The sequence below is a fragment of the Salmo trutta genome, chromosome 5 (genome assembly GCF_901001165.1).
Source record: "Salmo trutta chromosome 5, fSalTru1.1, whole genome shotgun sequence".
In the NCBI taxonomy this organism is placed as follows: domain Eukaryota; kingdom Metazoa; phylum Chordata; class Actinopteri; order Salmoniformes; family Salmonidae; genus Salmo; species Salmo trutta.
Window position 1 is genome coordinate 50,415,596 of NC_042961.1, and position 24,354 is coordinate 50,439,949.

The 24,354-nt window shown below is 45.2% G+C and overlaps 2 protein-coding genes across 5 annotated transcripts; one reads left to right on the forward strand and one right to left on the reverse strand.

Moving 5' to 3' along the window:
* Positions 1–5,896: 5,896 nt before the first annotated feature.
* LOC115194395 (39S ribosomal protein L52, mitochondrial) lies at positions 5,897–13,141 on the reverse strand. Of its 2 annotated transcripts, none has more exons than XM_029754057.1 (5): positions 13,074–13,141; positions 11,911–11,980; positions 11,722–11,789; positions 6,353–6,417; positions 5,897–6,193 (listed from the first exon to the last, which is right to left on the reverse strand). In XM_029754057.1, the coding sequence occupies exons 1-5, from the start codon at positions 13,096–13,098 to the stop codon at positions 6,047–6,049; spliced, it is 375 nt and encodes a 124-aa protein (XP_029609917.1). In that variant the 5' UTR covers positions 13,099–13,141; the 3' UTR covers positions 5,897–6,046. The 2 variants fall into 2 exon arrangements, with proteins under 2 accessions (XP_029609917.1, XP_029609916.1); XM_029754056.1 differs by lacking the exon at positions 13,074–13,141 and adding an exon at positions 12,219–12,454.
* Positions 13,142–13,749: 608 nt separating this feature from the next.
* On the forward strand, positions 13,750–24,301 carry LOC115194399 (LIM domain-containing protein ajuba). Of its 3 annotated transcripts, none has more exons than XM_029754063.1 (8): positions 13,750–16,486; positions 20,166–20,267; positions 20,374–20,441; positions 20,800–20,862; positions 21,012–21,145; positions 22,698–22,749; positions 22,889–22,957; positions 23,272–24,301. In XM_029754063.1, the coding sequence occupies exons 1-8, from the start codon at positions 14,950–14,952 to the stop codon at positions 23,401–23,403; spliced, it is 2,157 nt and encodes a 718-aa protein (XP_029609923.1). In that variant the 5' UTR covers positions 13,750–14,949; the 3' UTR covers positions 23,404–24,301. The 3 variants fall into 3 exon arrangements, with proteins under 3 accessions (XP_029609923.1, XP_029609924.1, XP_029609925.1); XM_029754064.1 differs by having other exon boundaries at positions 21,015–21,145; XM_029754065.1 differs by lacking the exons at positions 22,889–22,957; positions 23,272–24,301 and having other exon boundaries at positions 22,682–22,735.
* The last annotated feature ends 53 nt before the right edge of the window (positions 24,302–24,354 follow it).

The following is a 24,354-nucleotide window of genomic DNA, read 5'->3' on the forward strand; positions in this document are numbered from 1 at the left end:
CAATGATGAAAATAATCATGGCCTCTAAACCTTCAAGCTGCATACTGGACCCTATTCCAACTAAACTACTGAAAGAGCTGCTTCCTGTGCTTGGCCCTCCTATGTTGAACATAATAAACGGCTCTCTATCCACTGGATGTGTACCAAACTCACTTAAAGTGGCAGTAATAAAGCCTCTCTTGAAAAAGCCAAATCTTGACCCAGAAAATCTAAAAAACTAAGCGGCCTATATCGAATCTTCCATTCCTCTCAAAAAAAATTTAAAAGCTGTTGCGCAGCAACTCACTGCCTTCCTAAAGACAAACAATGTATACGAAACGCTTCAGTCTGGTTTTAGAGCCCATCATAGCACTGAGACTGCACTTGTGAAGGTGGTAAATGATCTTTTAATGGCATCAGACCGAGGCTCTGCATCTGTCCTCGTGCTCCTAGATCTTAGTGCTGCTTTTGATACCATCGATCACCACATTCTTTTGGAGAGATTGGAAACCCAAATTGGTCTACACGGACAAGTTCTGGCCTGGTTTAGATCTTATCTGTCGGAAAGATATCCGTTTGTCTCTGTGAATGGTTTGTCCTCTGACAAATCAACTGTAAACTTCGGTGTTCCGCAAGGTTCCGTTTTAGGACCACTATTGTTTTCACTCTATATTTTACCTCTTGGGGATGTCATTCGAAAACATAATGTTAAATTGCACTGCTATGCGGATGACACACAGCTGTACATTTCAATGAAACATGGTGAAGCCCCAAAATTGCCCTCGCTAGAAGCCTGTGTTTCAGACATAATGAAGTGGATGGCTGCAAATATTCTACTTTTAAACTCAGACAAAACAGAGATGCTTGTTCTAGGTCCCAAGAAACAAAGAGATCTTCTGTTGAATCTGACAAGTAATCTTGATGGTTGTACAGTCGTCTCAAATAAAACTATGAAGGACCTCGGCGTTACTCTGGACCCTGATCTCTCTTTAGAAGAACATATCAAGACTGTTTCAAGGACTTCTTTTTTCCATCTACGTAACATTGCAAAAATCAGAAACTTTCAGTCCAAAAATGATGCAGAAAAATTAATCCATGCTTTTGTTACTTCAAGGTTGGACTACTGCAATGCTCTACTTTCCGGCTACCCGGATAAAGCACTAAATAAACTTCAGTTAGTGCTAAGTACGGCTGCTAGAATCCTGACTAGAACCAAAAAATGTGATCATATTACTCCAGTGCTAGCCTCCCGACATTGGCTTCCTGTTAAGGCAAGGGCTGATTTCAAGGTTTTACTGCTAACCTACAAAGCATTACATGGGCTTGCTCCTACCTATCTTTCCGATTTGGTCCTGCCGTACATACCTACACGTACGCTACGGTCACATGACGCAGGCCTCCTAATTGTCCCTAGAATTTCTAAGCAAACAGCTGGAGGCAGGGCTTTCTCCTATAGAGCTCCATTTTTATGGAATGGTCTGCCTACCCATGTGAGAGACGCAGACTCGGTCTCAACCTTTAAGTCTTTATTTAAGACTTATCTCTTCAGTAGGTCCTATAATTGAGTGTAGTCTGGCCCAGGAGTGTGAAGGTGAACGGAAAGGCACTGGAGCAACGAACCGCCCTTGCTGTATCTGCCTGGCCGGTTCCCCTCTCTCCACTGGGATTCTCTGCCTCTAACCCTATTACAGGGGCTGAGTCACTGGCTTACTGGTGTTCTTCCATGCCGTCCCTAGGAGGGGTGCGTCACTTGAGTGGGTTGAGTCACTGACGTGGTCTTCCTGTCTGGGTTGGCGCCCCCCCTTGGGTTGTGCCGTGGCGGAGATCTTTGTGGGCTATACTCGGCCTTGTCTCAGGATGGTAAGTTGGTGGTTGAAGATATCCCTCTAGTGGTGTGGGGGCTGTGCTTTGGCAAAGTGGGTGGGGTTATATCCTGCCTGTTTGGCCCTGTCCGGGGGTATCATCGGATGGGGCCACAGTGTCTCTTGACCCCTCCTGTCTCAGCCTCCAGTATTTATGCTACAGTAGTTTGTGTCAGGGGGCTAGGGTCAGTCTGTTATATCTGGAGTATTTCTCGTCTTATCCGGTGTCCTGTGTGAATTTAAGTATGCTCTCTCTAATTCTATCTTTCTTTCTCTCTCTCTCGGAGGACCTGAGCCCTAGGACCATGCCTCAGGACTACCTGGCATGATGACTCCTTACTGTCCCCAGTCCACCTGGCCGTGCTGCTGCTTCAGTTTCAACTGTTCTGCCTGCGGCTATGGAATTCTGACCTGTTCACAGGACGTGCTACCTGTCCCAGACCTGCTGTTTTCAACTCTCTAGAGACAGCTGGAGCGGTAGAGATACTCTCAATGATCAGCTATGAAAAGCAAACTGACATTTACTCTTGAGGTGCTGACTTGTTGCACCCTCGACTACTGTGATTATTATTATTTGACCATGCTGGTCATTTATGAACATTTGAACATCTAGGCCATGTGCTGTTATAATCTCCACCCAGCACAGCCAGAAGAGGACTGGCCACCCCTCATAGCCTGGTTCCTCTAGGTTTCGGGCTTTCTAGGGAGTTTTTCCTAGCCACCGTGCTTCTACACCTGCATTACTTGCTGTTTGGGGTTTTAGGCTGGGTTTCTGTACAGCACTTTGAGATATCAGCTGATGTAAGAAGGGCTATATAAATACATTTGATTTGAGTCCATGCCCTGACAAATTGAGGCTTTTCTGATGGCAAAAAGGGGGTGTGCAACTCAATATTAGGAAGGTGTTCCTAATGTTTGGTACACTCAGTGTACATGGTTGTTACACATCACAGAACATGTCCTCTGTTATTAATGCTCATTGTTCATCCCACAGAATTTAGAATCGTTCTATTCTAATTCTATTGTTCACCCATTGACACCACAAACAGTTAACACAAAAAAAACAATAAAAATCTGCAACTTAGTGGCTAGCACGCCTTAATTACAGTGGTGCTCTGCTGAGATCGGCAAGAAGATCTGAGGGAGAGAGCGAGAGAGAGAGAGAGAGAGGGAAGGCAAGAGGGAGAGCGAGAGAGAGAAATAAAGAGTGATGAACGGGAGAGAGAGAGAAAAAGAGAGAGTACAAGAGAGAGGGAGAGAAATAGGGGGGGAGGTAGAAAGGTTGTGAGAGAGAGAGAGAGAGCGAGTGACTGGACGCTTAAGTACCTTACCTCACTTTGTAAACACAGACTGTTGGTTAGTCAAAGTCACTCTAAATTACCGCTGACGCTACATATACAAAGTAAGCTCAAGGTTAAAGAGGGCAGTCTACGTTACCCCTTTAGTACTCAAAATGACCATAAGCTTGACAGAAAGAGCAAGAAAAAAGGTGAAATTAGAACTGGACCTCGTATCACTTATACAATAGACTAGAAGCTAGGCTAAGAGCGGCACTGGTGGGACGTGAAATGGGAAACGGTCACAGACAGGCACACACACAGCAGAGGTAGACACAAGGAGATGCCGGTGGATCACTTCAGAGATGTTAAAACTGGCATTTCCACAGGATCAGCCTCTTAATCATCTTACCAGACAGCAGTCTGGCACACACTCTGTCTCGTAACACACTTTCCCTGTGTCTAAGTGTGTCACCTACAGTAGGCTACACAGGAATGCACACTTTGATTGCAGCCTTACACTGCACTTCATTAGGAGACTGATTCACACCCACAATGGAGCTTTTTATAACACCGTCAAGTGGCAAGAGGGCAGTCTGACGGTAGGCTACCTGGAGTGATACCACATTTTCATACTTTAACGTTAGCTTCTAACACATTAACTCTAAAACATTGTGTCTAGTTAAACGGAGCAGCCGCTCATAGCCTAGGCCTACATGTGATGTGAAGACACAAAAACACACACAGCTGCACAACGTCACGTTTCTGTCTGACAACCCCTTCCTCTTTCCACCAGCCCCCACAGCACTCCCTCTAGACCAGTGGTTCCCAACCCTTTTCAGTTACTATACCACCAACTGAATTTTAGTCTGCCCGGAGTACCCCTGAAGTACCCCCTCATGTGCATTTTACCAGTAGGACTAAGTACCCCCCTTGTGGATAGGCCAAGTACCCCCAGGAGTCCTAGTACCCCTGGTTGGAAACCACTGCTCTAGACTAGACTGCTGGAGACAAAATGGTGGCAAAGCACTGCTATTGACCTAAACTGGTAAAATGCTGCATTCTAGTGGGGGAAGGATGACATTGAGTAGGGAAATAAATATACTGCTCAAAAAAATAAAGGGAACACTTAAACAACACATCCTAGATCTGAATGAAAGAAATAATCTTATTAAATACTTTTTTCTTTACATAGTTGAATGTGCTGACAACAAAATCACACAAAAATAATCAATGGAAATCCAATTTATCAACCCATGGAGGTCTGGATTTGGAGTCACACTCAAAATTAAAGTGGAAAACCACACTACAGGCTGATCCAACTTTGATGTAATGTCCTTAAGTCAAAAAGTGGCTCAGTCGTGTGTGGCCTCCATGCCTGTATGACCTCCCTACAACGCCTGGGCATGCTCCTGATGAGGTGGCGGATGGTCTCCTGAGGGATCTCCTCCCAGACCTGGACTAAAGCATCCGCCAACTCCTGGACAGTCTGTGGTGCAACGTGGCGTTGGTGGATGGAGCGAGACATAATGTCCCAGATGTGCTCAATTGGATTCAGGTCTGGGGAACGGGCGGGCCAGTCCATAGCATCAATGCCTTCCTCTTGCAGGAGCTGCTGACACACTCCAGCCACATGAGGTCTAGCATTGTCTTGCATTAGGAGGAATCCAGGGCCAACCGCACCAGCATATGGTCTCACAAGGGGTCTGAGGATCTCATCTCGGTACCTAATGGCAGTCAGGCTACCTCTGGCGAGCACATGGAGAGCTGTGCGGCCCCCCAAAGAAATGCCACCCCAAACCATGGCTGACCCACCGCCACACCGGTCATGCTGGAGGATGTTGCAGGCAGCAGAATGTTCTCCACGGCGTCTCCAGACTCTGTCACGTCTGTCACATTCTCAGTGTGAACCTGCTTTCATCTGTGAAGAGCACAGGGCACCAGTGGCGAATTTGCCAATCTTGGTGTTCTCTGGCAAATGCCAAACGTCCTGCACAGTGTTGGGCTGTAAGCACAACCCCCACCTGTGGACGTCGGGCCCTCATACCACCCTCATGGAGTCTATTTCTGACCGTTTGAGCAGACACATGCACATTTGTGGCCTGCTGGAGGTCATTTTGCAGGGATCTGGCAGTGCTCCTCCTGCTCCTCCTTGCACAAAGGCGGAGGTAGCGGTCCTGCTGCTGGTTTGTTGCCCTCCTACGGCCTCCTCCACATCTCCTGATGTACTGGCCTGTCTCCTGGTAGCACCTCCATGCTCTGGACACTACACTGACAGACACAGCAAACCTTCTTGCCACAGCTCGCATTGATGTGCCATCCTGGATGAGCTGCACTACCTGAGCCACTTGTGTGGGTTGTAGACTCCGTCTCATGCTACCACTAGAGTGAAAGCACCGCCAGCATTCAAAAGTGACCAAAACATCAGCCAGGAAGCATAGGAACTGAGAAGTGGTCTGTGGTCCCCACCTGCAGAACCACTCCTTTATTGGGGGTGTCTTGCTAATTGCCTATAATTTCCACCTGTTGTCTATTCCATTTGCACAACAGCATGTGAAATGTATTGTCAATCAGTGTTGCTTCCTAAGTGGACAGTTTGATTTCACAGAAGTGTGATTGACTTGGAGTTACATTGTGTTGTTTAAGTGTTCCCTTTATTTTTTTGAGCAGTGTATATTACTCAAACTATTATTAACAACTAAGCCACAGTAATAAGGGAAAGGGCATGTTCCTAATATATTTTCATACAGACGAACAAGACAGTAGATTAACAGTAGGTAGTGGATATACATTAGTTTAATTTCAGAAAACATTGAAAAGGGCTAAATAAGTACAAACATAAATGGTAAGACAACACCATACACCAACTGCGCAAATCTCCTCTATTTTGTCAATAAGTCAAGTGGGCTAGAACAGAAAATGTGATGATTACTTATATTTCTTCAATAAAAGGTTTCCTTTTGGTTTAAGCAGAAGAGATTTATTGCGTTCCTGCATTCTTTTGGCTTCTTCCTGTTTCTCCCTCCACACTTCCATCCCCTTATCCACCTCCGAGCTGAGATTCACGACACGTCTCTGGAGGAGACCGAGAAAGAGATGAGAAAAAAAAAACTGATGAGGAAGTGAATAGGAGAATAAAAATAAAGGAGGTGGAAAGGACATCATGTGAACTGTAATGAAATTAAATATTCAACTTTATGGAGGTAATATAGAAGGTTAACATAAGATACTGACTGCTAACGTCTCTCTCTCCTGCTTTCTCCTCAGCTGTCCTTTCAGGGGGGGTGCTGGCCGGCCATCTGTGTATAAAAACACAAACAATCAAATCATGTAGGCCTAAATCACATTCCCAACAACCACACACAACAAATACAAACAGCATCTATCAGCTCCATTGAACAGCCATACATTAGGTTCCTGACACATTAACCCTTGTGTTGTCTTAAGGGTAAAAAAAAAAACTTGCCACTAGGTTTAACAGCAGAAAAAATCCCCTAAATGATCTCGTTGCTGAAGGCCATGAGTGCACGTTTCAGTGCCCAAAAGGTCATAGATCTGATTTTTCAGATGTCCAGGAGGAACAAGAGAACAATGATTTAGAAGAGGTATCTGAAGAAGAAGATGAGGAAGAATACAACCCAGAGCACAATGCATCATCTTCAGATGAAGAAATCCCCCAAGCTGAAAGATACATTTTTGTCAAAGAACAGCAAAATAACATGGTCCTTGTTACCATATGACAACCAGGGCAGGATGGCAGCACAAAATGTCTTAAGGATGGCCCACAAGACAAGCAGTTGTCCATGCCCAGAAAGTCACCTCAATATTCTACATGGTCATCACACCAGCCATTGAAAAAAATCATCCTGGAGATGACAAATTTGGAGGGTTTCTGTAAATATGGAGACAACTGGAAAAGGATGGATGAGATTGACCTGCGTGCCTACATAGGGCTGCTAATCTTAGCGGGTGTTTACAGGTCCCGAGGCGAGGCTACATGTAGTCTCTGGGATGCAGAGAGTGGAATAGCGATTTTCCGTGCCACGATGCCACTGAGTCTTTCACACTTTCTCAAGAATGCTACGATTTGATAACCGTGAGTCAAGACCTGCAAGACGTGTGAGAGACAAACTGGTGGCCATAAGAGAGGTCTGGGAAAAGTGGGTGGAGCGTCTGCCATACCTGGGCCTGAAGTAACAGTGGATGAGCAACTGGTTCCATTCAGAGGTACATTTTTGTTTTCAGATCTGTAATGGATGTGATTTTCACTGTTATTTGTATTATGTATTGCTGTAATATCATTGATTTATGTGATTACTATCAGTATCACAGAAAACAAATCTCTTTTGTCAAAAGGTCGCGGTCCTTTCCGGCAGTATATGCCCAGCAAGCCAGCAAAGTATGGCATCAAGATATGGGTGGCCTGTGACGCACAATCCAGCTACGCTTGGAAGATGCAGGTCTACACAGGGATGCCGACCAGTGGAGGCCCGGAGAAGAACCAGGGGATGCGGGTTGTGCTTGATGTGACAGATGGACTGAAGGGGCACAATGTCACGTGTGACAATTTCTTCACCTCTTATGAACTCAGCCAGCAGCTCCTGAAGAGGAAGATCACCATGGTTAGCACAGTTAGAAAGAACAACCCTGAGCTCCCCCCTGCACTCCTCACAACAAGGGGGAGAGAGGCCTTCTCAAAGTTTGCCTTCACCCCACCACCACTCTAGTGGGGGTAGGCAACCCTGTTCCTGGAGTGCCGCAGATACTGCAGGATTTGGTCTCAACTAGGCACCACACTGAGCTACTTAGTTCATTGATCAGCTCAGTGATAGCCTCAATTCAACACACCTGGTTTTCCAGGTTGGTTAAATCAAAAACATGGGAGTGGCTGCAGCACTCCAGGACCAGGGTTGCCTACCCCTGATCTAGATAATAAACCACAGGGGAGCTAAAGTTGATCCTTGAGGCACACCTGAGAGCAGCTCTATGACGTAGGACCATCTGCCTTAACACACTGGGTTCTATTTGAGAGTTCACAAACCACTCCAGAGCATGACCGGTAATCCCAACACACTTCAATCTCTGCACCTAGACAGTATGATCCACAGTGTCAAATGCCTTTGACAAGTCTGAATACATATACACAATGCCGCTTCCTATCCAGGGCACAGTGAACATCATTCAAAACCTTCAAAGTTGCTGTGACAGTGCTGTGGCTTGACCTGAAAGCGGATTTCATACCACTCAAAATATTGTTGTTTTCCTGGAGGTACGCCTTAAGCTCCTTACTGACTAGGGACTCCAATACCTTTGCCAGAATAGACAAGTTAGATATGGGCCTATAGTTATTCAGTAGAGGGGGATCACCTCCATTCAAAAGAGGTAGGCCAAATGCTGATTTCCACAACCTGGGACTTTCATTACATTTCAGGGTGATGTTAATGTTAAAGCAATGATGTCTGCATCTAATTGCAGTAGGTGATGGTCTAGATCATCCAGGGGAATTATTATTTTTTTATCAATTGCTTTCAGGGCACTACGCACCTTTGAGACAGAAGGGCGAGAAGGAGAAGCTGGAGAAGGAGAGCCTGGAGAAGGAGAGCTCGGGAGTGTCAGATAATTTCACATGGGGCTCATGTAACCCTATCAAATAATCCGCATGCATCAAGACATTTTTTATTAAAAGATTTCAGAAGAGGTTCTCTCATTAGGGAGCTGTGCATTTTTTGGGGCACTCTAAACCTTCACTACTTGACTAAATTTGGAAGGATTATTCAGATTACCAGTAGTATATAACCACTGCTGTACACACCTTTTCTAGTCATATACCGTCTTTAAATGCCATTATGTTTGTATACATTATAAGTATACTGTACCAGTCAAAAGTTTGGACAAACCTACTCATTCCAGGTTCTTTATTTTGACTATTTTCTACATTGTAGAATAGTGACGACATCAAAACTATGAAATAACACGTGTCATGTGTTATTATTATTTTATTTAAAAAAGTGTTATTTAAATATATTGTTGATTTATTTGTTTGAGATTCTTCAAAGTAGCCACCCTTTGCCTTGATGACAGCTTTGTGCACTCTTGGCATTCTCTCAACCAGCTTCGTGAGGTAGTCACCTGGAATGCATGTCAATTAACAGGTGTGCCTTGTTAAAAGTTCATCTGTGGAATTTAATTCCTTAATGCGTTTGAGCCAATCAGTTGTGTTGTGACAAGGTAGGGTTGGTATAGAGAAGATCGCCCTATTTGGTAAAAGACCAAGTCCATATTATGGCAGGAACAGCGCATATAAGCAAAGAGAAATTACAGTATCATTACTTTAAGACATGAAGGTCAGTCAATCCTGAAAATTTCAAGAACTGAAAGTTTCTTCAAGTGCAGTTGCAAAAACCATCAAGCTCTATGATGAAACTGGCTCTCATGAGGTCTGCCACAGGAAAGGAAGACCCAGAGTTACCTCTACTGCAGAGGATAAGTTCATTAGAGTTACCGGCCTCAGAAATTGCAGCCCAAATAAATGCTTCAGAGTTCAAGTAACAGACACATCTCAACATCAGCTATTCAGAGCAGACTGTGTGAATCAGGCCTTCATGGTCGAATTGCTGCAAAGAAACTACTACTAAAGGACACATAAGAGGAAGAGACTTGCTTGGGCCAAGAAACACGAGCAATGGACATTAGACCGGTGGAAATCTGTCCTTTGGTCTAATGAGTCCAAATCTGAGATTTTGGCTACCACAGCATTCTGCAGCGATATGCCATCCCATCTAGTTTACGCTTAGTGGGACTATCATTTGTTTTTCAACAGGACAATGACCCAAAACACACCTCCAGGCTGTGTAAGGGCTATTTGACCAAGAAGGAGAGTGATGGAGTGCTGCATCAGATGACCTGGCCTCCACAATCCCCCAACCCAATTGAGATGGTTTGGGATGGACCGCAGAGGATTATTTCATAGTTTTGATGTCTTCGCTATTATTCTACAATGTAGAAAACAGTAAAAATTATGAAAAACCCTTAAATGAGTAGGTGTGTCCAACTTTTGATTGACTGGTACGGTGTGTAATATATAAACACACGCGTCTGACATCGCCCGTTCTGATATTATGTGTGTTTTATTGCTAGGTATTACTGCACTGATGGAGCTAGATACCCAAACATTTCGCCGCACCTGCGATAACATCTGCAAATCTGTGTACGTAACCAATAGTTTCATTTTAGTAATTTAGCAGACAATCTTATCCCCCCCAATAATAATAATAAAATACTTTTTTTATTTGTATCAAATGTTCTTGTTTGCATACACCTATTTAGCAGATGTTATTATAGGTGTAGTGAAATGCTTGTGTTCCTAGCTTCAACAGTGCAGTAATATCTCATCCACAACAATACACACATTATATTAGGATGAGCAACGTCAGAGTCCGGAGTGTGTGAGATACATACATACCCAAAGGTATGTACACCGGCTTGTCGAACATCTCATTCCAAAATTATGGGCATTCATTTGGAGTTGGTCCCCCCTTTGCTGCTATAACAGCCTCCACTCTTCTGGGAAGGCTTTCCACTAGATGTTGAAACTTTGCCTTGCTTCCATTCAGTCACAAGAGCATTAGTGAGGTCGGGCACTGATGTTGGACGAATAGGCCTGGCTTGCAATCGTAGTTCCAATTCATCCCAAAGGTGTTCGATGGGGTTGAGGTCAGGGCTCTGTGCAGGCCAGTCACATTCTTCCACACTAATCTTTGACAAACCATTTCTGTATGAACCTCGCTTTGTGCAACGGGGTCATTGTCATGCTGAAACAGGAAGGGACATCCCCGAACTGTTGCCACAAAGTTGAAAGCACACAATCGTCTAGAAAGTCATTTTTTGCTGTACCATTCAGATTTCCCCTCACTGGAAATAAGGGGCCTAGTCCGAACCATAAAAAACAGCACCAGAGCATTATTCCACCTCCATCAAACTTTAGTTGCCACAGTGGTAGAGTTTTGCTGGCATCTGCCAAACCCAGATTCGTCCGCCAGACGGTGAAGCGTTTTGTTGCACCTTTTCATCACACCGTTTGTGTGGGTGGACCATTTCAGATTGTCAGGGATGTGTATGCCGAGGAACTTCAAGCTTTTCACCTTCTCCACTCCGGCCTTGTTCATGTGGATGCAGGCGTGCTCTCTCTGCTGTCTCCAGAGCGATGGGGGCGTGCTCGCTCTGCTGTCTCCAGAGCAACTTAAAGGAGCATTTGACTTTCAAGTATCTAGCTGTCCGATAACACGTTTTGCTGAGAATGGCTTGTCCTTAACTTTGTAAAAACCCAGAGTGCATTGAGTGAATGTTGCAAAAATATTGTGGTTCCTTTCTAAACATAGCAATTTGAATGCAAAGAGGACTCGGACCACAAAGTGAGTGAAGTGAACTGACAAAATAGTTGAGTCCTCATTCAAAGGCAAGGGCAGTGTGAATACAAAGATAAGTTATTGTTGTTTATTTATTTTTTCCAAGAGTTCAATTTAAAGAGGACTGAGAGCTGTTATTTTAAATAGGACAATATGTGAAAACAACCTAAAAATTAATGCTCCTATATGTGAACTTGCCTGCAAAGGACCAGTCAGGGAGATCTGTCATGGGGCCATACTCTGTTCCACTGCGGGCCAGACCATTTCTGTGGATAAACCCATTTGAAATTGTAAAGAACAAAGCTTATCAAAACAGAGCCGTAATATCTACAATTGTGTGTGTCATTTCGTTCTGGCAGTTCTTTGTCTGCGTCGTTTAGAACTTACTCGGTCCTCCACTTGATTCCAGCCTGTGACCCACACGTCGTAGTAAAACAACGACTGGAATGCCTCAAAACTGAAAACAGACCATCGGGAATTCAGTTCACTTAGGCTCTGTATATTTATTTTAGCTAGCTAACGTTAGCTAGTTTCCTAGATATTTTATCAAACCTAGCGTAACTAGTAATCTGTCTAGCTCAATATAAAAAAAAACAGATTGTCAACTGGGAGCCGACTGATATTCATATTTACAGCAGAAAATGACCATTAGATCTTATGAAAATTATAAGTCATTGATTTGTAAATAACCTCACCTGTACAGCACAATGTCCTTACGGGCGCCGCCATTTTGGATTTTTATGTGAGAACTATTTATACCACTAGGTGGTGGTCAAGAAACGCCAAATAAGTTGTGGAGTTGAAATCAAGTAGCAACAGGCAGCAACGTGTGATGTTGCAATTGTGTTATATTGTAACACTGTTAATTAATCACGTTATGTTACAGTAGCCAATGATGAGCTGGACTTCAGGTTATGAGGATGATACGTTTACAAAATACAATTTTGCCAGATAAGGGTGAAGTATGAATTGGTTGTGGTGTAGTCTTATTTTATCACCGTAAAATTACACACTTTCTTAAAATGTTACTATCCCCCCCAAAAAGTTGTTAATTGCATGTAGTACACTTGAATCATTTTAAAAGTAATAATTGCACACACAAACACCATTTGAGTTTGTCATCATATAACGTTTTGTCCCCCAAAGTTGATTAGTCATGATTTTTAACAATCTTCTCCCATGCCCCAGCTGCTCTTTCTATACTGAGTAGCCATGAAGTATTTTTCTGTTAACTTTACAGACAAGTCCTCACTCGCCTTCAGTGAACGCTCCAGCCAACTCAAGGGAGCATAGCGGGGAGGGGAGAGGCAGCCAGGCACACACCGACGGTCGCGCGTTTCATTTTAGGCTACCGTAAGGGCAATGAAAGACTAGGGAGCGAGCAGGGGGGCTTCGGGGTAGACAAAATGAGCCTACCCGAAGTACAAAAAAAATGGTTTCATAAATATTTGATTCGTGTTAGGTTTAACGTCACCAAAATGACACAAGGTGCATTGAAGAGTACGGCAGTAGCAAGCAAAAAGGCAGTGAAATAGTAGCGAGATATTTACTTTGTATCGTCCATGGAGAACACATACACGCCGGAAAAACCTCAGAACCGTGTCACTAGAGAATGTTCTTCCACACATTCCACAGACTGGGAGCATAATAAAGTAGTCCTCAAATAGGTCTGCTGCCATTTGAACCATGTTATTCTAGGCACGTAGGCCTACCAAAACCATATTTCAACTGTGTCAGGAACTGGAAACAAGCAACGGACCCTTTGATATAGCTTTCTGCCTTAGGGCACAACATATAGGTGTGCTGTTGATAAGGCCTGGGGCAATTAACATACCTGAGACTGGGAGGTATTTAAGAGAGGTCATAATTATGTAATAAATCAGTACCCACCCATGTGAAAAATGCGAGAGTACAATGATGTACGTCCTACGTAAAGATTGTAATTGAGTATAACGTATATGCACTTTATCCACAATCCCACATGTATTCCTATTTTACAAGCACCTAATTGAATAAAAAGTATACCCTCTAATTCGGTTTATAGATCATAATTAAGAAAAAATACAGTCGATCTCTTTCGGCGTGTCTCCCAAACGAGTGGACTGCGTATGAATGACGAAATATTGTGGGATGTTATCCATCCGCGATTGCTGGCAGAAAGGTGTTCCGGCGTGAAGGGAACAAACGAGCCAGTGGCTGATAAAGGAAAAAGAGGGGGAGGTAAGTCATTTGGGGAAAGAAAGAAACCAAGTTGGTGTAGCTATGTGATACATTCACGGAGTGGATTCATTGTAGACTATTTTTTCCCCCCTCTCCCCGTAAACATGGTTTGGCAATGGTCAGTAGAGTTAACGGCACCACGCGTCCCGTTCTCAAATGTATCCGCTGAATTTTGGAGTCAAATTATTTAAAAACGGGAATGATAGCAATAACGCTTTCTCGAAACATCGAATGGTTTATGTTTTCTTTTAGTCCGCTTTTTGATCATCTGTTTTTTTTCCTCCCTTTTCAAGATCATTTTCGTGTCGTTAAAAAAAGTGAATAGAAGAGTTTGGACAAGCAACATTTTCTACAAAAACTGACTTATTTTCCTCCTTCCACTGGACTCCACGAGCGCGACGAGCGATTTTTTTTTCTTTCAAAAAGCTTTTGCTCTGGAACATCCTGAAGAAAGGATAACTTAACACACTGGACTACATTTTCCTTTAAAAAACAACAACATTGTAACAGGGAATATCTCTCACAAACAAGAGTAGAAAAGTTATAGTGGTGCCAGCTGCGTGCGAAACAACAAATAGCAGAAACGCAACTCGTCTTTACGTGACCGCTAGGCAACAAGTCCAGCCTAATGTAATGGACCATTCGTTCACACTGATGCAGGTGTGGAGCCACCTAGAATCATACGAGACCAACAACTTCAACTTAATGAACGTGACCTAAATAGGCCAATTTATCAGTATTTATTTCCAACATTGGCCGAATATTAGAAGTAGTCCACGTCTAACTCGATGGATTCACATGCGTTACCGTCTACCTGTCTGCCTGTAGTCTCCACAGCCAAGACAAGATGACTGTGAACACGGTTGTTCAAACGTGATTACGTCGTCATGTGATCCTCCCAAAATGTCTTAATCGTCTTATTTAACGTCTGTTTTTATTTATTGTCTGTGTACATATAGCCTATAGGTCTGTCTGTTGGTTGTTCTCGTTTGGGGGTTATTTGTTGGTTTTTGCATATAGATTGCAGGGTCTCTGTCATTCAACTACTGTAGTTCAACTGTACTGTAGTCATACGTGAGACTTAATGTGTGTCCAACTCACACGCTGTATTTATTGAGTACGTTAACTTATACCATAGTGGTTCATTAACAGCATTTCTTTTTACTTGATTGTTCGGAGTTTTAGACGACCAGGTTAGACATTACGATGGACCGACTTGGAACTAAGTTATTGGAGAAGTTGAAACTGACTGACTCAGGAAGTGTGAAATTTGCCAGTTCTAAAAAGAAAAACGAGTTGGTTAACAACAGCAACAGCAATGGGAACAACAGTAGTGGACTACCACCAAGCCTGAACACTGCCACTTCCTCACCTTCAAGACCTGGTCAGTTTTCTCTTACCTCTCCAACCTCAACGGAGGCGTGTGGGCTGGCTAGTAGCGGGAAGGGATTGGGAGAAAGAGTCTCCTCTACCCAGCACCTCTCAACCTCCATCACCCCCCAACCTACTGACTGCGAACATCAACCCTACTCCCCCTCGACTCTCGCCCCCCTCCGGCGCCGGTCGACCCAGCAGCGTGCCTCCTGCTACCTGGGGGAGGGCGTTGACATCCAGATGAGGCGTGAGTCGGGCCTGGGGGACTGTGACCCAGCTGGGTCTAAGGCTTCTCTGAACCAGCGCCGCTACTCCCTGGAGCTCCAACAGCTGGTCCGACGCCAACAGCTCCTCTCCCAGCCTCCTCTGTCCCACTCCTCTGGCCCCCCTCCGGCGTACCCCATCCCCTCCTCGGGTTATGGCTCTGCTCCCCGCGGCGGGGCCATGGCTGAGCCACACTACCTTCCCGAGCCTGAGCGTCACAAACGCCTCTCCCTGCAGGAGGCGATGTTCTACAAGAGGCTGAGCACGGGAGGGGAGCTCTGGGAGAGCACCAGACCGGCCTCGCTCTCTCACTCCCCGCACCGGCCCTCTGAGATGGGTGGAGGAGGAGGGTTCTTCTTCCCCCCAGGCCCAGCACTGAGCCCCTGCTCCTCCTTCAGCCTCCAGGAGTCGGTGCTGGTCAGTCCCAGGTCCAGCTTTGCCTCCAGTACAGCCAGCGGTGGAGGGGGAGGGAGCCCTATGGGCAGCCGCTGTAGCAGCAACCGCACCAGTGGAATCAGCCTGGGCTATGACACGCGCTACTCAGCCTCCTCCACCATGGCACCACAGCTGCAGTTCTCCTCCCTGCACACAGGGGGCTCCACCGGCGGACAGGGATACACGGTCTCAAGCAGGGCCGGGGCGCCCTCTGGGGCTGGAGGCTGGCAGGACTACCTGGACGGGGTCTTCTCACCTGGAGGAGCAGGGGTTCAGGATAGCCGGCACTCATACCCACCTGCGTTGGGGAGCCCGGCGGCTGCCTGTTGCCGGGCTGGGCCCGAGTGGTGGGATGAGAAGGGAGCAGGGGCAGCCCGAGGAGAGGAGACTGGCATGGGTGCTGCCGGGGAGCGGACGCGCTACTCGGACCTCCCGGGTACCCGCTACCAGGAGGAGCTGGCACGCCTGTTGCTAAGAGATGCAGCGCTGGAGGGCGAGGGGCTACACATGGGCGGGCTGATGCTCAAAGAACAGGCCAATCCTCCAATCAATGCCCTCGCCAAGCTGGCAACACTCATCAATACGGCTACGGCTTCCAGACCAATCAAAGCCCAGGAGGAGCCGGAAACAGGGAGGGAGGCGTCGTCCGAGAATCGGCAGGAGTTCTTTGGTGAGATCATCATCGCTGTCATCTTTATCACTTTGTTTTGTTAGTGTCGCGTGCATGTCTTTTTTTTATGAAAGGATTGGATGGGTGAATAGATGGATAGATAGATTTTGATAAATGAAAGAGAGAAAATTGGATGGATCGTGTCTCGATACCTGCATGAACTTGTAGGGCGGCCTACCTATCACACAAGCAAAGGGAAAGAGAAACGTTTGGCCCTCAGGGGTCTAGCTAAGGCAGAGGCCTATCCAGACAAGTACAGCTGCTAGGCTGGGCACATCAGACAGAAAGGAGAAGAGAAGAGAGACGCAGAGAAAAACGAATGGGGAGGAATTATCATAGCTGACACGCAAAAATACACACACCAAAGAGTCTCTGTGCAACAAAGTCACTCAGCCACAACTTAGCGCACTGAATCACATTCTCCAAGAGACTCTTTTGGTATAGAACAGTTTTAGGTTGGGTTAAGCACAGACCAAGACGCTGCACATAGAGGGCTGATGAAAGGTAGCTATGCATACACTGAACTGCAAACCTTAGCTCAGCTGTAGTGTTCAGACACAAATGACATGTTAGTGATGAACACAGCACTGACCATTAGTATGAGTCATAGAGAAGATTACAGCTTTGGACGAGCAGCGTGTATATGTCTTGAGTCTGTGTGTAGTGTGGCAGGATGTGTGTGTGTATTGTGTGGCAGGGTGTTTGTGTGTTCGGAGTGACTCCAGGCCATAATAATATAGTGGGTGTGTGCAGGGCCGGACTACCCCATTTGGGGCACCTATTTCCAGGGCCCCCCAAAATATAATTATTATAGCTGTTTCTTAAAATAATGTAACTTCCGGCAGTTCAACACATTTTATGAGACGCAGAGAAAAATTAGCAGTTTTATAATGCTGTTCTACACATTTAGTAATGAGGCTGAGAGAAAATTCAGTTTTAAAGCAAATTTCATGCAATTCTACACGTTTTGCCGTTGCATATGAACACGACATAAGCATTCTGTTTTTTGGGGGGGGGGGTTGGGGGCCCCAGGGCATGTGTAAGCCGGCCCTGGGTGTGTCTGTAGGGCGTGAGTCATGCGTGTGCTGGTTTGTGTTACCCTGCCTTGGCGTGTGCAGGGGCGGTGTGCTGCAGCTTGTTTTTCTTCTGCCCAGGTATGTGAGCCCTCGGGGGATGGGAACTGTGTCAACTCGGCTAGGCTCAGAGCTGTTAACACTACTGAGGCTCTTTACAGGCGCTCACACACAGGGTGTGAAAATAGTGTGTTTTTAGTAGGACCAGGAGTTGCCTAATAAATCAGACTGTAGCTAGGTTTCCATTCAGTTGCCGACAGATTTAATGTGACTATTCTAAAATCTGCATAAAAACAATATGCGCATTTTCCCACCAGATATGTTTCCATCAAATTGACTTGTTGAAGATAATTGGGTCTGTGTGATGACGTAGTGCACATAAAAATCACTTTTGCAGTTCAATTCCCATGTACCCCAAAAAAGTAGTTAAATGGGTTTCCATTGCATTTTCAACTCCACCGATGGTTTTGTCACCAAAAGAATGTATGTTATACACATGTGATCTAGCCAACAGCTGGCAGATGCAGTGCAGGTAGGCCACCTACATGATGAAATTATCATGGACAAAAACGAGAGGATTTTTATTAATCAAACGGCAGCATCGCTCATCATGGAACCAGAATCTTTTATTTAACAAGGCACCAGAATAAAACCCTCCATATTTATTGGAAGGGAGGATCATGTTCGTCACCTTGTACTTTCACCACCCTGTGAAGTTCAACTTATTTCATCTGTAGTCTAATAAACTTGTTTCCCGGGTCGTAGTGGGAGGACCACACAACATGTCACCGCGTGACTCTGAAGTTTACTTTGATATGATGGTTATTATATCAATATTTGCCCATAAAGATGTTTCCACCGCCATTAATTTTACAGACACAAAAAGATCCCATCTTGTCTATTTGTGTATTTTGTTTGGTAAACCTTTGCTGTTTCCATCACACCTGTTGTTACATTTTTTATCAGACATGTACTTGACTCGCATAGAAAGGTTGGATGGAAAGCTGGTTCATTTTTGGTATACAGTGAAACGAAGCACTGCAAATACTTGGAATGTTGGAATAAAATAACATTTGAACTTACTCTACCAGTTGTCAGTGCAGTTGGTCCTTCAGTGGGACAAAATAACCACAGCAAAGTATCATTTACCCTGACTTTTTAGAGTTCCAGTACTGCCATTGAAATTTCATTTACCTGGCACATGCGCATAACCATGTAAACACCTGCAAGACTGGTTAATATGTATGCATCACTTGCATGTACGTCCGTCTTGTCCATGTAAATGCCACACACAGAGACCTGCGTTTTGAAGTCTGTTTAATAATACTTTCCTGTGGATATTTTGCCTCAAATTTCGACCCACTAAAGGACCAACTCCATGGAAAATCGGCAGAGTAAGTTCAAGTATATACTGAAACAAAAATATAAAGCAACATGTAAAGTTCTGGTTTCATGAGCTGAAATAAAAGATCACAGACATTTTCCATATACACAAAAAGCTTATTTCTCTAAAATGTTGTGCACACATTTGTTTTAATTCCTGTTAGTGAGCGTTTCTCCTTTTCCAAGATAATCGATACACCTAACGGGCGTGGCATATCAAGAAGCTGATTAAACGGCACGATCAGTACACAGGTGCACCTTGTGCTGGGGACAATGAAAGGCCACTCTAAAATGTAAAGTTTTTTTCACACAATGCCACAGATGGCTCAAGTCTTGAGGGAGCTTGCAATTGGCATGCTGACTGCAGGAATGTCCACCAGAGCTGTTTTCAGAGGATTGAATGTTCATTTCTCTACCATAAGCCGCCTCCAACGTTGTTTTAGATAATTTGGCAGTACGTCCAACTGGCCTCATAACCACAGACCACATGTAACCACACCAGCCCAGGACTTCCACGTCTGGCATCTTCCCCTGTGGGATCGTCTGAGACCAGCCACCCGGACAGCTGACTAAACTGGGTTTGCACAATCAACTCTATGCAAAGGAAATTGTTCCCTAGTGCATGAGGAAAATGGTGGTCACACCAGATACTGACTGGTTTTCTGATCCATTCGTAATCGTGTAATCCATAGATTAGCACCTAATGAATGTATTTCAATTGACTAATTTCTTCATATGAACTGTAACTTAGTAAAATCATTGAAATTGTTTTACATTTTTGTTCAGTGTAATTGTATTAAATATTCGTGACAGACGAGATGTTTTTCTCTATGTAAAGGTGTGTGGCTATACCTACACAATGGAAGGCATACCCACAATCGGGACTGGGCCAGAAGTTGTTCCCTAGTCAGGTGGGTCCGGGAAACACTCCTGGGCCTGTATTCACAAAGCGTCTCGGAGTAGGAGTGCTGATCTAGGATCAGGTTCCCTCTGTCCATGTAATCTTATTCATTATGATCTAGAAGGCCTAATGATATGTTCTAAGGAGTTAGGTTTGTCAAAAAATTTACCTGAGCAGGAAAAAGTACCAAGCCTTTTTTTTTTTGACTTTGGCTTGTGCTGTTTGACTCGGCGGACCAAGACATGTTCTTGATGAAGTGACCTCACCCGGAAAGAATCTGGGCTCATGTCTTGTTGAGTAATGGTTGTTGATTGTGTTGCAGGTACATGTGTGAAGTGTAGGAAAGGTGTGTACGGCTCGGATAACGCTTGCCAGGCTCTGGACAGCCTCTATCACACACGCTGCTTTACCTGTGTGTCCTGTGGTGAGTTGAACACACACACTGCGTCAATACACTGCATGCAGTTTATAGTCGGGGAAACGGCTCTATCAACTTGGCGTGACTGTCCTTCTGTGATTGTCTGTCCCAGGTCGCACCCTGAGAAACAAGGACTTCTACAATGTCAATGGCTCTGTGTATTGTAAAGAGGATTACATGGTAAGAGGTCGAGGTCCTGCAGGGACGGGGGTTGGGATTAAAAATATAGGACAAAACACACATCACAACAAAAGACACCACAACACTACATAAAGAGAGAATTCCTAGACATTAGTTCCTTACATTTCTAATCAATGTCTTACTAGATATGATTATAGTAAATAGCATCAAAGTTTTACATTTTGCTCTTCAGGGTTGGGGTCAATTCAGGAAGTACACTGACATTCCAATTCTCTTCAATGCTTTTTGATTAGGCACATGAGGAATTGGAATTTGGTTTACTTTCTGAATTGACCCCAACCCTGGTGCTTTCTATGGTATGATGTAAAACCCTGTTCTCTCTTCTCTCCATACTCAGTTCTCAGGCTTCCAGGCTGCAGCAGAGAAATGCAGTGTGTGTGGCCACCTTATCCTGGAACAGGTGTGTGTGTTAAAATTGTTTTTTTTGGGGGGGGGGGTCCTTGTATGTCCAATGTTTCATTTGTGAATCTAAATGTGTGTGCGTTAAATTGAATTTATGTTAATGCCAAGGGACCTTCCCTTATCTACTGTGTGGTCCTGTTTGTCCAGCAGATCCTCCAGGCGATGGGGAACTCCTACCACCCTGGCTGTTTCCGCTGTGTGGTGTGTTCCAAAGCCCTGGACGGAGTCTCCTTCACTGTCGACCACCTCAGCAACATCTACTGTGTCTCTGACTACAATAGGTAAGACGGGGTGTCCCGTAGACCAGACTGGGGCTTTGATATACTACAGACGGGGTGTCCAGTAGGCCAGACTGGGGCTTTGATATACTACAGACGGGGTGTCCCGTAGACCAGACTGGGGCTTTGATATACTACAGACGGGGTGTCCAGTAGGCCAGACTGGGGCTTTGATATACTACAGACGGGGTGTCCAGTAGGCCAGACTGGGGCTGTGATATACTACAGACGGGGTGTCCAGTAGGCCAGACTGGGGCTTTGATATACTACAGACGGGGAGTCCAGTAGGCCAGACTGGGGCTGTGATATACTACAGACGGGGTGTCCAGTAGGCCAGACTGGGGCTTTGATATACTACAGACGGGGTGTCCAGTAGGCCAGACTGGGGCTTTGATATACTACAGACGGGGTGTCCAGTAGGCCAGACTGGGGCTTTGATATACTACAGACGGGGAGTCCAGTAGGCCAGACTGGGGCTGTGATATACTACAGACGGGGTGTCCAGTAGGCCAGACTGGGGCTTTGATATACTACAGACGGGGTGTCCAGTAGGCCAGACTGGGGCTTTGATATACTACAGACGGGGTGTCCAGTAGGCCAGACTGGGGCTTTGATATACTACAGACGGGGTGTCCAGAAGGCCAGACTGGGGCTTTGATATACTACAGACGGGGTGTCCAGTAGGCCAGACTGGGGCTGTGATATACTACAAACGGGGTGTCCAGTAGGCCAGACTGGGGCTTTGATATACTACAGACGGGGTGTCCAGTAGGCCAGACTGGGGCTTTGATATACTACAGACGGGGAGTCCAGTAGGCCAGACTGGGGCTTTGATATACTACAGACGGGGAGTCCAGTAGGCCAGACTGGGGCTTTGATATACTACAGACGGGGAGTCCAGTAGGCCTGACTGGGGCTTTGATATACTACAGACGGGGAGTCCAGTAGGCCAGACTGGGGCTTTGATATACTACAGACGGGGTGTCCAGTAGGCCAGACTGGGGCTTTGATATACTACAGACGGGGTGTCCAGTAGGCCAGACTGGAGCTTTGATATACTACAGACGGGGTGTCCAGAAGGCCAGACTGGGGCTTTGATATACTACAGACGGGGTGTCCAGAAGGCCAGACTGGGGCTTTGATATACTACAGACGGGGTGTCCAGTAGGCCAGACTGGGGCTTTGATATACTATAGACGGGGTGTCCAGAAGGCCAGACTGGGGCTTTGATATACTACAGACGGGGTGTCCAGTAGGCCAGACTGGGGCTTTGATATACTACAGACGGGGAGTCCAGTAGGCCAGACTGGGGCTTTGATATACTACAGACGGGGTGTCCAGTAGGCCAGACTGGGGCTTTGATATACTACAGACGGGGTGTCCAGTAGGCCAGACTGGGGCTTTGATATACTACGGGGTAGACTGTAATTAATTGTCAAGCTATTTAGGGTCAGAGGATTCAATTCAGTTGACAAGTTTGTACATTACTAGTGCACTACATTACTAGGGCTATATGTGGTTATATTCAAATATTGGAAGTCTTGTTGTCCTGTAGAACGTTCGCTCCTAAATGTGCTGCCTGTTTCCAACCCATCTTACCTGCTGAGGTGAGTGTCTCATTGTGTTTCCTTTGCTGTGTGTGTTAGCTTATATCGAGACATAACTCGATGCCGCTCTGACCAACTTCATACCGCTATGTGATTGTAATGCACTGACTAATCTCACTGCTGCTGTTTTGTGTCACAGGGCAGCGAGGAGATACTCAGGGTGGTGTCTATGAACAAAGATTATCACTTTGAGTGCTACCACTGTGAGGTTAGGATGGCCTTCATCTAATAATAGCAGCTAACAACTATGTAATGTGGTCGGTCTGTACCCGGGTTCTTAAATCAGGCTGAGCAGGCATTTGTTCCTACCCAGCACTAACACGGTTCAACCACAGTAATCAAGGGGCTTCATCATTGGTTGAATCAGGTGTGTTAGTACTGGGCTGAAACATAACCCTGCAAGTCACCAGGACCAGAAATGAAGAACAGTACTCACTCACTGCTTGTACTGTATTTTATTAAGCATTAAACCTGAACTCGAATCAGATTTAATATTCTCTCTGTGTCCGTTTGATTCCTCAGGATTGTGGGAAGCAGCTCTCGGATCAGCCGGGTTCCCAGTGCTTCCCTCTGGACTCTCATCTCCTCTGTCACTCATGTCACATGATGCAGGTGTGCGCCTCGCATAACATTCCCCCTCACAGCACAAACTGAGGAAGAAACTATGCAGCAAACATTCATACCCTTTCAACATTCCTTTTTTCCTCCACCCTTGCTCACTCCTGCACACCCAGATCATATGGGTTGCTCTGTTTGAATTTACTTTTCAAATTCTACTCAGACCAGCTCTCACACGAAAATGCTGGTAAAGGCTTTCAACACAGAGCAGGTGAATTTAATGTATGGTCCAGAGTTTGAACACCTGTATGTGACCCGGGCCAAGTTCATTAGGGCACACTGTATCAGAACGTTTTGCAACGGAAAATGAAAGCCAGCGTTTTATTGGACAAGTACAGATAGTACCTCCTGGAGCATTTGTCCGTTTAGTGGCTACTGAACAGCACCCAGGTGCGACATAAGTCCTGCTGTTCTACGATCACTGTACCGTAGCGTTCTCATAGGGAGAATATAGCCTGTTCCCAGATCAGTTTGTGCTTTCTTGCCAACACCTATGGTCATTGGCAAGCCATTATTTGACAGATCTGGAGCCAGGCTAGGAATACAAAACTACTGCTTTCTTGTTATTCCCTGACCATGTCTACTGTTTGCTTATAGAACAGGGGTATTTAACTCTTACACTGAGGTCCGGACCCTGCTGGTTTTCTGTTCTACCTGATTAATTGCACCCACCTGGTGTTCCAGGTCTAAATCAGTCCCTGATTAGAGGGGAACAATGAAAAACTCAGTGGAACTGGCTTCAAGGTCCAGAGTAGTTTGAGGGCCATAGAAGGGATTTATTGATCTGCTTAACCCATTTTTTTTTGTATTTATCACTAGCAAACAATTTGCACTTAAAATTGGACATGTTTACCGTAAGAGATTAAGTGTTTCTTGTAAAAGTAAAAAAAAACATTCCTGTACCTGTTGTAATTAATAAAAATATTTTCCTTTTTGTGCGTTTGACTTTGTGGTCTTTTCTATTGCAGTTACAATTTGTCCAGGTGG

What these genes read in the sequence shown, in the direction of transcription:
- LOC115194395 (XM_029754056.1), bottom strand. Translation starts at nt 12,252, where the DNA reads ATGGCGGCGCCCGTAAGGACATTGTGCTGTACAG. An exon ending in GGAATCAAGTGGAGGACCGA is followed by an intron (nt 11,790 to 11,910) that starts GTAAGTTCTAAA and finishes GTTTATCCACAG; the next exon opens with AAATGGTCTGGCCCGCAGTG. An exon ending in CCCTGACTGGTCCTTTGCAG is followed by an intron (nt 6,418 to 11,721) that starts GCAAGTTCACAT and finishes TTTTATACACAG; the next exon opens with ATGGCCGGCCAGCACCCCCC.
- LOC115194399 (XM_029754063.1), top strand. Translation starts at nt 14,950, where the DNA reads ATGGACCGACTTGGAACTAAGTTATTGGAGAAGTTGAAACTGACTGAC. An exon ending in CTTTACCTGTGTGTCCTGTG is followed by an intron (nt 20,268 to 20,373) that starts GTGAGTTGAACA and finishes TGTCTGTCCCAG; the next exon opens with GTCGCACCCTGAGAAACAAG. An exon ending in ATTGTAAAGAGGATTACATG is followed by an intron (nt 20,442 to 20,799) that starts GTAAGAGGTCGA and finishes CTCCATACTCAG; the next exon opens with TTCTCAGGCTTCCAGGCTGC.